Source organism: Montipora foliosa, chromosome 6 (assembly GCF_036669935.1).
Source record: "Montipora foliosa isolate CH-2021 chromosome 6, ASM3666993v2, whole genome shotgun sequence".
Classification (NCBI taxonomy): Eukaryota; Metazoa; Cnidaria; class Anthozoa; order Scleractinia; family Acroporidae; genus Montipora; species Montipora foliosa.
In genome coordinates, this window is record NC_090874.1 from 4,779,862 (window position 1) to 4,792,232 (window position 12,371).

General features: G+C 41.2%; 2 protein-coding genes across 6 annotated transcripts in view; one reads left to right on the forward strand and one right to left on the reverse strand.

Annotated features, from left to right (window-relative positions):
• Positions 1-1,434, forward strand: part of LOC138006411 (uncharacterized) — a 35,409-nt gene extending 33,975 nt beyond the window's left edge. For both annotated transcript variants that reach the window (XM_068852714.1, XM_068852713.1), the window contains exon 31: positions 66-1,434. In XM_068852714.1, coding sequence (XP_068708815.1) covers positions 66-157 — 92 coding nt within the window. In that variant the 3' untranslated portion in view covers positions 158-1,434. The remainder of the gene's footprint in view (positions 1-65) is intronic.
• LOC138006413 (cytochrome P450 3A9-like) lies at positions 1,258-7,785 on the reverse strand. 4 transcript variants are annotated; one of them, XM_068852715.1, is made up of 3 exons: positions 7,650-7,785; positions 5,560-6,095; positions 1,258-2,888 (listed from the first exon to the last, which is right to left on the reverse strand). In XM_068852715.1, exons 2-3 carry the CDS (start codon positions 6,089-6,091, stop codon positions 1,912-1,914), a joined length of 1,509 nt encoding a protein of 502 aa, XP_068708816.1. In that variant the 5' UTR covers positions 6,092-6,095; positions 7,650-7,785; the 3' UTR covers positions 1,258-1,911. The 4 variants fall into 4 exon arrangements, with proteins under 4 accessions (XP_068708816.1, XP_068708817.1, XP_068708819.1 ...); XM_068852716.1 differs by having other exon boundaries at positions 7,554-7,748; XM_068852718.1 differs by having other exon boundaries at positions 5,560-6,092; positions 7,554-7,718.
• Positions 7,786-12,371: the final 4,586 nt, after the last annotated feature.

Consider the following 12,371-nt stretch of genomic DNA (forward strand, 5'->3'; position numbering starts at 1 on the left):
ACTCTGAGATAGTTGATCATGTTGCCAACACCCATTTTGAATTTTCGCATTTCATTTATTTTCAGACTCACTCAGCAGGGGAGAAAGCTACGTCAAGCATCGCCAAAGTAAGCCGAAAGTATTCAGCATCAACCCGCTGGAAACAACCAAGCTTTAAAAATTCGTCTGAATACCAAAACTGAGGATGCACGTAGTGCATGCCATACAAACGATTACAGATGATGATAACAAATAAACTTACTGCAATGCAGTTGCTTCGGTGATAATTGTCTTGACATTTTGCGCTCTTTTACATAAAATAAGAAACGAAACATAATTACGGATTGCACGCGCCGCATTTTCCTGCGCTCAGAATAAAATGTAACTGATTGCTTCCAACTCTTGTTGGTCTATTTGTTGCTATAGTTAGACTAGTTACTGTCGGCTGACTTAAGCTCAGGTTATAATTGTAGGAAACCAAATAATCGTCTCAAGCTCTATTAGACTTAATAACACCAAATCCATTGAACGATCAATTGCAACAAAGGACGGACTAAATACCGATGAAGAGTAGAAATCCCTTCTCAACGCCTTGCGACACAACCAGTGAATTGACCGTAAGGTAGTAGTAATGTGTAAGTATAGGGAATCGCGTGAACGGGAATGAGTTTCGTGATTTATGGTCACTCGTGATGTTTCGAAAGTTCTCAAACTTGCACGAGTCTGACGTAGGCTTGTGCAATTTGAGAACTCTCAAACACCATAAAATCACGAAATGCACCAGCAATTGCAAGTTCATACATATTTTTCTTTACTATATAATCGTCAAAATTACTCCACCCCCTGTGTTTCCATAGCAACTTTTTTAATTGTACCCAGTATGTACTCGTCATTGAACAACCTGGAACGCGATATTCAACGTAAAATATAGTAATGTATAGCCAGTAATAGTTGACACTACAGCTGCCCTTGCTTTCAAGTATACTTGTACGCAAAAATCAATGTGTCCAGGGCCCAGGTAGAGGAATGGCCGTTAACAAACGAAGCAACTTTGGCATAAGGCAATTGATGTTGAAGGGCGCAGAGAACAAATCGGTACTGAATATGAAAAGGGTATTGCATAGCTTGGTGTCTTTGGAAATGTAATGAATAGGGGTTTGATCACGGCGGCCACGGTGGTATATCAGTCGAAACAGAAACTAAAGGGAGCGCAAGGTGAATTTTTACAGCAATGTGGCCAACGCTTTTTGCAAATGTAACATAGTACAAGAGATGAAGTAATGTATAATTTGTAAAGTATAATTATAGTATAATGAGAGAGACAATGTAACAGTACTAGTGCAGTTTATTTTTAGTTTTTGTTATTTTGCGCGGACATTGTTGATAATTCTATGTAATTTTGATTGATAAGACATAATAAAAGAGGGTCATACACGGCTCGTGTTGACACACCCCATAAGTGGTTGCTTATTACATGATAAATGTTTTATATTCGGTTGAGCGGGGCAGCGAATTAGAATATAACAAGACTAACATATCGTGAGTATTATGTGAACAATAATCAATAATATAATCGTTCGTTTGGCGAGGGGAATGAAAGTTGGTGACTGTTTACGGCAACAGAGGCTGTCTAACTATCATTTGACTAACACATTTCGTTTCACCAAGGCGTAAAATCGTTCCTTCTGTTTGACGGCGTACACCCGCAGCTCCCCCCAAGGGAAAGCCCTTAGAAAGATTTGACTGTAGCACTATAGATCAATTTCGATATATTAAAATGCAGTACTAAACAAAAGGCATCATCTCGAGGCTCTGAGGAATAAATGTAAGGATTTGTATGAGTTTATTCCCCAGAGCCTCGATATGAAGCCTTTTGTTTAGTACTGAATTTTAATACATCGAAAGTGGGCTATTGTACCTAAAATAAACGCTCTAAAGGGGCTCTATACGCACGTGAACTCCATTTTTTGCGTACAAAGTGCCACCGCTTACAATTTTTAAGGGTACTTGGGTCTCGGGTGATCGCATAATCTTGTATTTCATCAGGAATCTTACCAGTGTTATCTTTACTTCCATCAAAGCGAATCTCATTCCAATGCAGCTTCTTGGGCCAAGACCAAAAGGCATAAAGTGGTACGGGCTACGACTATCTTTGGCTGGACTTCGGAATCTCTCAGGATTGAACTTTTCCGGGTCGGGCCAAACTTCGGCATCCCGATGAATGGAATAGACGGGAACAATGACTTCGAGTCCTGCGGGAATACGTATGCCGTTCCATTCGTAATCTTCGGCGCATTCTCGGTTCACTTGGGCAACCGGTGGATGCAATCGTAGCGCTTCGTTAATAACGCAGTCCAAGTACTCGATGTCTTGCGCAATTTCGTACAGTGTGCTGTCCGGGTTAGAATCAACTGCTCGTTTGATCATTTGTCGTAACTTATCTTGTACTTCTTGATTTAAAGCAAGCTGGTAGGCTATGTAACCTAGAGTGTTGCTTGACGTTTCGTAGCCAGCCAACAGAAAGATGACGCACTGGCCGACAATTTCCTCGTCTGTGAGTTTGGACACTCCTTCTTGGACAGATTCCTCATGGGCTATGAGCATTAGATCCATCAAGTCTTGCCTCTGCGTCGGGCCAGACTTCCTGCGTTGCTGCACTATGTCTGCAGCGATTTGGTCGAAGAAACTCATTCTTCCAGAGACTTTCCTAACAAACATTATTAAACGAATTCCAAATGGAAACCGTCTCAACACATCAACTATCCAAGGCGATCTGAACACTTCTTTAATTTTCTCTAACAACAGGCTTCGCTCGTCGTTCAGGACGTCGGCTTGGACACCAAACGCACTGGAAAGTATAACTTCGAGTGTAACTCTACTAAACCAATCTAACAAATCCACAGATTCTCCTATAAAAGATGCAGAACATGCGGTCATTACAAATCGATAATAGTGTGTTGATATGAGAAAATTCCGCCCATTTGTTCATTTCATTTCGTACCATTTTACATCAAATGGCAAGCGAACACGGCTTCATTTGCAACCGCATCGTTTTCGATTCGGATACGCCTTCTGTATACAAGGTACCTACCGATGTCGTGACTGAAACCTGGTTGTTTTAACAACGCTGGGCAAAAGAGGAGCGTTTTGGGTATCGTGTAAATGATGAAACCGCATTAATTTGAATATGGTTGTTGTTCTCGCGCCAAATTTGACTTGCTAGCGAAGATTTGAAATGGTGAATCTAGCTCGCGAGTACAAAGCTGGAATATGCAAAAACTACTTTGAGTTCTGGCTGAATTCACGAAAGGAAAAAAACTCTCGAGATCCTTGATTTACCCATTTCTGCCCTGAAACGATCCAATACATGCATGTCCTACATTTCTGGTGAACCGACTTCCAATCAATGTCTTTTTCCTTGGATCACTTCATATTCATTAGAGACTTGCAAGAGAAAGTCAACCTCGTTATCAGTCCATGTGAATAGGCCACGTTCGATGTATCAAATTCACACATGGCTACGAGGTTTCACAGTTAAATTTGAATATTCTTTCGTTTACAAACCTCCCTTGAGACTTGTGAAACAAAGAAAACAGAAGAGAGCCGTAAAATTTGACCATAAAGCCTCGTATCCCTGCCTGAACACTGACATATTCTCTACTTGTACAAATTCCATGATACTCCTCTTTCACCCCCAAACAATTTGCATAGGCATTGTTTTTTATTTCTCTTGGCACATCCTCATGCCCCAAGAGAAATTGCAAACACAATGATACACAAAAATTTCCGGGGGTAAAAGAGGTGTACTATGGGATTTGTGCAAGTAGAGAATGGAACTCATCCAATTGTGTCGCTTCCAAAAACAAAATGGCAGAGGACGCGTTTTGTCAGCGTTTGGCGCCTGGGAACGAGACCGGCGTGACGTAAACACTTCGAAACAACATCATTTTCGTGTAAACGCTGCGAAAATCAAATTAATTGATTTAGATTTCGCCGCACAGTCACTTTGAGGTTCTGTCGTATATTTCGCGTTGTATCTTAAAAGGCACGCTCTTGCTTTCTTACCTCGCGAGAAAACCTCTGTGACGAAACTGTTCGTTTTTCGGTTGGGCATAAGCTGTCGTTACCTTTGAATTTTTCAAGATTTAAAAACACCCCACTTCTCTGTGACTGACCAAATGATAAACAGGTTGTTTGTCCGATCACAGAGAAAAGGTAAGTATTAAGTTAGTCGTTTCTGTCGTAACTAACGTATGATCTAATGAGAAAATGATCGTTTAGTGCTTGTCAGAGCCGTAAAGCCAACCATTAGAAGACAAGGAAACCGAAGGTGACTAGATGAAAACTGACACCAAAGCTAGCAGGGCAGGAATTTTTTTCAGTGTTTTTAAGGATAGAGCCTGAAAAAACATCTGTGGTGGTCGACTTCAAGGAGCAATAATCTCGACTTGCGGAACTCGGTCCAAACCTTTTCTTAGTACCAATAAACCATTACAATGGCAGCGTATTAAAAGGAAAGACGCCGCGACAAAAACGAAGTACCGCCTTGCATGCTGAACGGTACACTAAAGCCCTACCGCATACACACAGGGCGTTAGAATGGTCCGCAAGAGATAAAAGATCCGCAGGTAGCCAATTGTTAGGCAAAATGACTGAACGCGCTGTAATAAGCCTATAAACGTTTGGCATTTTGATAAGCATTTGCTCCAACCGGGTACTTCTCTGTCCAAACGTCATCAAATCGAGGACGCTTTAACTTTTTTTTAACTTTATTTAAGTGTCTTGTCGTACTAGCGCTGGAGCACTAATTGGGGACACTGTAAACTGAACGAATATTAAGGAATATTAACGCAAGTCAAGTCAAATGTTGGTTTTTGAGAAGAGTGGATACCAGAGTACCCGGAGAAAACCTCTTGGTGCAGAGTAGAGAACCAATAAACTGAACCCACATATGACGCCGGATCTGGGAATCGAACCCGGGCCACATTGTTGGGAGGCGAGTGCTCTCACCACTGCGCCATCCCTGCACGCCAACTGTTCGCTCAATTTGTTTGACTGATAGCTGAGAAAATCTAAGTTACTACTGAACAGCTGAGAGTGTTAAATGTACCATCAAATTCCATTTTTCCCCTCCAGACCCTTTGGGTACTGATTCAGGGAATACAAGAGAGGTTTTTAAATAAGTGTCAAAAGTAATACTTAACAATTATTGGACGAGGTTGAGCAAAATATCGTTATTTGTCAGTGGCGAGCAGATCAATTTTTTGCCGAAGCCGAAGGCTGAGGCAAATAATTGATCTGCGAAACACTGACAAACCACGATATTATGCGAGTTCAATAATTGTTTTATCATTCAATGACTGAGTTTGTTTTTCATTTCCCAACAATTATATCAGGAAAGCGAATTGCGCGAAACGCGCGCATTTCCTAGTACTCTGAGTTGTTTTTGTGGTTGTTGTTGTTGTTGTTGTTTCTTTGTTTATTTCTCGAAGCAGGTTAGCATATATTGGAAGCTACAGTTGATGTGGACTTGCTGTAATTTTAAAAAAGTGAAGAAAAGTGAAAAAGGTGTTTACCAACCTGTACCAGCAACTTTTGCCACCTTCTCCATCAATCTGTCAATCGATTCCTCGATCAATGACACCATTCCCTTCATTTTCTTTGCGGTGAAGGAAGGTGATAGGGTCGCGCGAATGCGCCTCCACGCTTGATCGCGCGCGAAGAACACGCTCTTGCCAATGGCACCTGTTGGCTGGACTTGACTGAAACGATTTTGGAATTTGCTAAAATCTTTCACCAGAATCTTTTTCAGGATTTCAGGATCGGCAACGACTACTGCAGGCTGTCTACCAAGGCAAATACAGAAAACCTTGCCATACTTCTCATAATAGTGCTTCAGCATGAGATGATATCCGTTGAATTTCCTAGCCTCGAGTAAATTTCCCACGAAGGGCCACGGCTTGGGACCAGGAGAATTGATTCTTCTACGGATGGCTTCATTACGTACTTCTTTAAAGGTGAAATACAAGACAGCAGCAACGCCGAGGCCTATCAAAACACTGAAATATGTGGTACTTGTGGATTGATCCGTCTGCTTAGTGCTGTCCTCCATCCTGCTTTGGATTCGTAAACAGATAAGTTTATTTATATTTATTGACAAAGGGAAAACATATAAGGCAATGAAATACCCTCTTATGTTAGCAACAAACACCACTGACAAATACGGGAATAATGCAGAATAATGTCTTAGCCATTAGAAACTTCAATATCTACGACGGCGACGTCGAGGAAAATCTGCGCGAAAATCTGCGCTAAAAATGCGTGCCGCTCATGTAGCACGACTACTTTTCCTATTTTAACCAATGTACAATCACAGGGGGCCCATACAATCTGCTTGTGTAGCCGATTGTTATTTTAGACCAGAAACCCATAAGGGTTGAAACGTGTAACGCGCGTTCACAGCTTCCGAATATTCAGTGCGAACTGATTGGTTGAATGTTTCAGTGCTAAGTACCATATTTGGAAACCCCTCGCTCTTGTTGTTCCAAATATGGTACTTAGCAAATTGAATATTCAGAAGCTTGTTTGCCAGCACACAGGGGCCGTTACACGTTTCAACCCTTATGGGTTTCTGTTTATAGTAAATGTACCAGATTTACCGTTTGCCTCACCCATAGCGATATATCGCTAACTATGTGAATAAATCAATGATAAATAAACGTTGAATTACCTTAGCTGTGGTATATATTTTGAGTTCGCCGTTGACTGTTGATACGCTCAGGTGAACGTCGAACACAAACACTTGAAATCACTAAAATTCGTCGTTATCAGCCACAAGGATTACCACAAACAACACTTCAGGTAAAAATACTTGTATGTTGCTATAATATGTGATTATGATAGCACTACGATATCTTGGATTTTCTCGAAATTATGTGAAAGATATTAACGGTCACACAGTTTGTCCGGGCCCCCTATAGTATAATATTCTTTTTTTGTGAGGCGTTCTCGTTGACAACGCGTCGTCGACTTCAAAGTCTACAGACGAACGCCTTTCTTCTCGCCGACGGAAAAAAAGCAATATGCAAAAAGGTATCTTTCGTAAGCCACCTTTGACGAACGAGTCAGAATACAATATATAAAATAAATAATCGGCAGGGTATTCAGAGCGCAGTGAAGCTTTAATATTTTGTGTTGCTGAAGTTTGTGTTGTTTGGAAGTCGTCATTGTTTCTTGTTGTCACTTTTGTCAAGTATGGATCACAAGCCAGTCACACTGTACCTTTCCTTTCAGATTTATCGTTCTTGTTTCGTTGATGAGTCCAATGTATGCAAACACAGTCAGTGTTGTGTGCAATGCTACAGCAAGTCAAAAACTGAAAGTATCACGCAAATTATCGCAGTGTGGCATTGAGTCCTTGAAAGTCTAAATAGAAGTGAATTAAGAGGATCAAACAGATTTTTAATGTCGCTTGAATTTTCTGGGCAAAAGTACCGTATTTCAGTCGTCAACTGTGGTATCCTTAATTTAATTGTGTTACCTCGCCCTCACTCTGAATTTGTGCATTGTCATACCTTTGCGTTGTCCGTTTTCAACGATTTAAGCAACAATATCCGAGCTGATCTATTTTTAAATAGCTGTAATACGTCAGATATCTTTTATAAACTTACAATGCTTGATACTGAAGACGCCTCAAGCCTCAATCGAGCCAGAAAGCGTTGTTAATGGACAGTGCAAGCTCCGTGTTTCGCTTGACTAAATCCCAGCGTACATTTCCGTACACGAACTGGCTGTCACACACTCAACATAACATGTCACTCACTCTTCAGAAACGAAGTCGACTTAGCCTGACGGTCCAGGGGGCCCGTTCCTGGAAAGTCCCGAAACTATTCGGGTCCTTTTCGGGTGTCAAAATTCTTTCTGTATCTTATGGACGGAGGAATGTTAAGACCATCAAACTTCAAAATCATGTTGCTCTTCGTTGCCTTGAAAATAAGTCTCAAGAACAGCTTGTCAAAACAATCGAATGGCCGTTTGGTAAAAGGTTTCGGTACGTTCGAGAAACGGGCCCCAGGTCGCTCGTGTCACGCACTCTACTCCCTCTTGTTCCTGACGTCATATATATTGTCTCATTTCCACCAATGACAGGGAAGGCCTGAAGAATTCATTTAAGGAACGTGCCTCAGGTGAAAACAACATGTCGGAAGACGCCAGAAATCTTGATGTAGATGTTGACGAAGCTTTGGAGAAAGCTTGCCGCGTTTTCCCTCAACAGAAAAAGGCGATAAAGGCTTTTATCTCCAGGAAAGATGTCTTGGTAAACTTGCCAACGGGTTTTGGTAAGTCGCTTATATTCCAGATTGCTTCGGTGGTTCACGCTGAACTGTCCAAAGTCAACAACACTTTTGCTGCAAAGCCATTAGTTATTGTTATTTCACTATTAGTGGGCTTAATAAGAGGCCAAAAAAAATACCCTACGGGCGTTAGGAATAAGAACTGGCTCCATTGGCGCGGAAAATCTTGCGATCGAGAATGAACGTAACACAACATAATGCGCGGATCAAATCGAAACTTTCCCTTGTTCTTTCTGTATTTCTATTGAGCTTATTATTGTTGTCGGTTATTATTACTGTTATTCTCGTTGCATTCACTTTTTTGAAAGAAATAAGTACAGGGGAAGTTCCATACTCTATTCTGATTCACCGCTTAAGGCGATGAAGCACACTCACGGACATCTATTATTTCGTTAAAGAGATGTGATTAAGAAGATTCCAAAATACTGTAACAATGAAAAGAAGACACATGAACATACCAGTGTACTGTGGCTAATACATTGAGCTTCGTCTTCAACGATTCCTATCAAATTTTTCTCGTAAGCTTTGGAGGACAGCATATTTCACCACCTTCCATTCCCCAGTAGGTATTCCGGCGACGTCAACCTATCGCTACACTCTCCATTGTTGATGACAAGATCGTCCTCGCCAACGGAGCCAGTTTTGATTCCTAACGCCCGTAGGGAATTTTTCTGGTCTTCTATTAAGCTCACTAATGGCGAAATAACAATAATTACTGGCTTTGCAGCAAAAGTGTTGTTGACTTTGGACAGTTCAGCGTGAACCACCGAAGCAATCTGGAATATGAGCGACTTACCAAAACCCGTAGGCAAGTTTACCAAGACATCTTTCCTGGAGATAAAAGCCTTTATCAACTCAACTTTTTTTGTTGAAGGAAAAGCTTGGAGACCCCAATTATCCATGTTTTATGCATGTTTTACTTTTGACGTTCCGATATGCTTAAGCGAACCTACAATCCTGGTCAAAAGTTGTTGGGAAGGTTGCGCGCATCACTTCACTTCACACCTAATTCGATTATTCTAACTATTGGCTGTACCATTCGGGAAAGAGCATGCTCTTGTGGCCCCCCTCCCTCATATTCAATGTTGAAAGAAAAGTCAGAAAAGTCACCATTTTGTTTAGTGCAAAATCCAACATTGATAAGGGGGGGAGGGGGGCTATCTCAAAGTGGCGCTACCTTCCCAACACTTTTGTCCAGGATTGTAGATGTTGTTAACCCTTTCACGGCCGAGGGATTCCCCGTTGACGAGTAAAATCGTCTGGCGTTAGGGAGAGCTTCAAAGGGGGGTTCTGATGTCGCTTTGTCGCTCATTTCCTAGTCCACCTGTCGCCTATTTCGCTAGAGACAAATGTCGCTGTCGTTTTTTCGCTGCAATGCAATTGTCGCTGTCGCTTTTTCGCTACAATACAAATGTTCGCTAAACGTGCTTAATAGCCCATTTCCGAGTTGCTGCATGCCTCAGTTTCAAAGCGAGTCCCGGTGCACAACCATTCAAATGGAAATGAGTTGCGTATTCTCTATGCAAATCAAACTAATTTCCCTTACAATAGTTGAGCACCAAGACTCACTTCGAAACCGAGACAAACAGCAACTCGGAAATGGCCCATTCTTGCAATATATTGCGTCCTGTAATTTTGTTTAATTTAAAGAGTAAAGCGCCCGGAAAGAACTCTCTTCTTTTTAATAAATGATCAACCACTTTAGTTTCTAATAACTCTAATGGCTAGAGTGTAAACTTAAACCAAAGAAATCGCTAAACTTGCAAAGGCTCACACTTACTTTATTTTCCTCCAGTGCCAATACGCCTCAAGGATTAGAATTCGTGTGTCAATCAGTGGCCTCGCTTTGGTACCCCTCCCTAGTCTTATTTTGAAATTATATTTGAAGTCTACATGTAGTCCTAACTTTTAGCTTTGGAGATGTTCTTGTTGATCAACGTAATGTTGATCATTTAACTGAAGAGTTCAAATAGGATAAAGGAGTTCAAATTTCAAGTTTATGCGTTAAGTACGACAAACATATAAATTGGGTATGTCAATTTGGGCCAACCAAGGGCCGATTCAAACGTGGCGCTATGATTGTGTGGAACTCAACTGATGGAATGAATTCCAGGCTTTTCGATAGCTTTTCAAACTACCATGAATTAAACGACCGCTTGCGCTTGCTTTTGCAATACAAACAAAACTATGACCTTTGGCAGAGCAACAGAACAGTGGGGTCGGTTTTGCCAAATCTCCACTTGTATGTCCGCGGGAAAGCAGGCTTGGTAGGCTAAGTTGCACTTCCACAAAAGAATTATAAATTGACCGCCATTATGAATAAGGTCTATGATGTTGTCGTTTGGCCAGGTTCACGCAACATTGTTGCATTAGGGAATGCGCGCTAGGTCCACTGGTTGCGCGCCAGCGGCCTGGGGCACATGAACATCGACATATTGCGTTGAAAATGTTGCGAGCGCTTGGCCAGCCCGTTCAACACATGCCGCAACATCATGCAACAATGTTGCAAGATGTTGCGTTGAAATGTTGCGAGCGTTTGGCCAGGCCTTAAGACTTGCATGTTGAATGATGAATGAGCAGTAGCGCTTCCGAGAGTAATGTCCCCGAGCGAAAATCGAATGGGGAATGGATGGTGAAACTCGAATGTAATATTGTGAACTTGAATGTAGAATTGTAAATTCGCATGTCGAAATGTGAAACTCGAACGTGGAATCGCTAAGAGCAAAGATGAAATGTGAAACAAACATAAAATGCGAAAGTTGAATTTTGGCGGGGATATAACGCCATACTTTTCACCTGGGGCACATTCCTTGAATTCCTCAGTTTTGCGAAAGTTCAACATTTTCTGTTATTGGTGGAAATGAGACAATCTATATGACGTCAGGAACAAGATTAAAGGGAGTAGAGTGCGCGACACCAGCGCAAAAATTCGAGCCTCAAAAAGTGTAACATAATGTAACGTAGATTCCCCTGAGACTTCTGTTTAAGCCAATTACAACCACTGAACCTTAAAGACGTATTAGATTTTGGTGTGATGAATCAAGAGGTGGAAGCTGGCAAACGTATTGCCCCTCTGTTATGGATCCGTTTCCACTGTCATGCAACAAAAAATAAATTCGAAAAGATCACGCGTGAACTTGGAATGCCTTAGGAAATAAATTTATAAGCCACCTCTCCAATTCTCAGGTCTGTGTGGTACACTGTTTCTGAGACATTTGTTGTAGCGTTTCACCCTAGGAGTTTTGTATCGGAGACGCCAGTCGCTTGCTGTTCACTTTGGGATGAAAGCGCTTATTTTTCGCTCATGAGATAAAAGTCATGTGTATGAATTTCCTGTTGTATTTGAAATTCTCAACCTGCTGAGATTCACCGTAATAACTTTTTTTTCAACCAAATAGCTTTGTTTCATGGTGTAACGCAAGGTGGCAATTCGGAAATTCAAAATGCTGTATTTTCGAAATGAAAGACGTCGCGGAGCTGAAAACCTGAAAAATAATATTTCTAGGTCATCTTCAACCTCCTATGTATAAAAATTTAGAAGGCCTTGTGATTTTGACTTTAGAAGTGGATGACGTCACTGCGCAATACAACTATACCGAAAATTCGCTGAGTGAACAAAGTGGTCAAGCATTTTAATTTAGTTCGCCCGGCAGTGTTTTCCCTACTTTGGTCATAATTGAACTGAAAGTTCAACTGGCAAGAGTGCCTTAACCAAACGCTTGATGTAACATGAATCTTAAGGGTAACTGATGGACAATACTCAACGAATCATGCAGCGTATTCTCAAATCTAGTCAAAGCACTCGCAAACTACAACGTGTTATCCTGGACTCCCCAGTGGGTTCTCATAGTTCAATTTACACAGTTATTAGTCATTATGCTTTGTTCATTGCATGTAATATCCTCACTGATATTACATAACTACAATTTTAACAGCATCATGGGGTAATATTTTCCAGCCGATCGTGCTAGTGCTTACATAAGTTAATTTTCTTTTCGATTTTACGATAAGCTTACACATATTACGAAATATAGGGGA

Bases quoted from the DNA above. Each gene is read 5' to 3' on its own strand.
- LOC138006413 (XM_068852715.1), bottom strand. From the start codon at position 6,091: ATGGAGGACAGCACTAAGCAGACGGATCAATCCACAAGTACCACATAT. The intron at 2,889-5,559 runs GTTGGTAAACAC...CATCTTTTATAG, and splicing joins GGCAAAAGTTGCTGGTACAG to GAGAATCTGTGGATTTGTTA.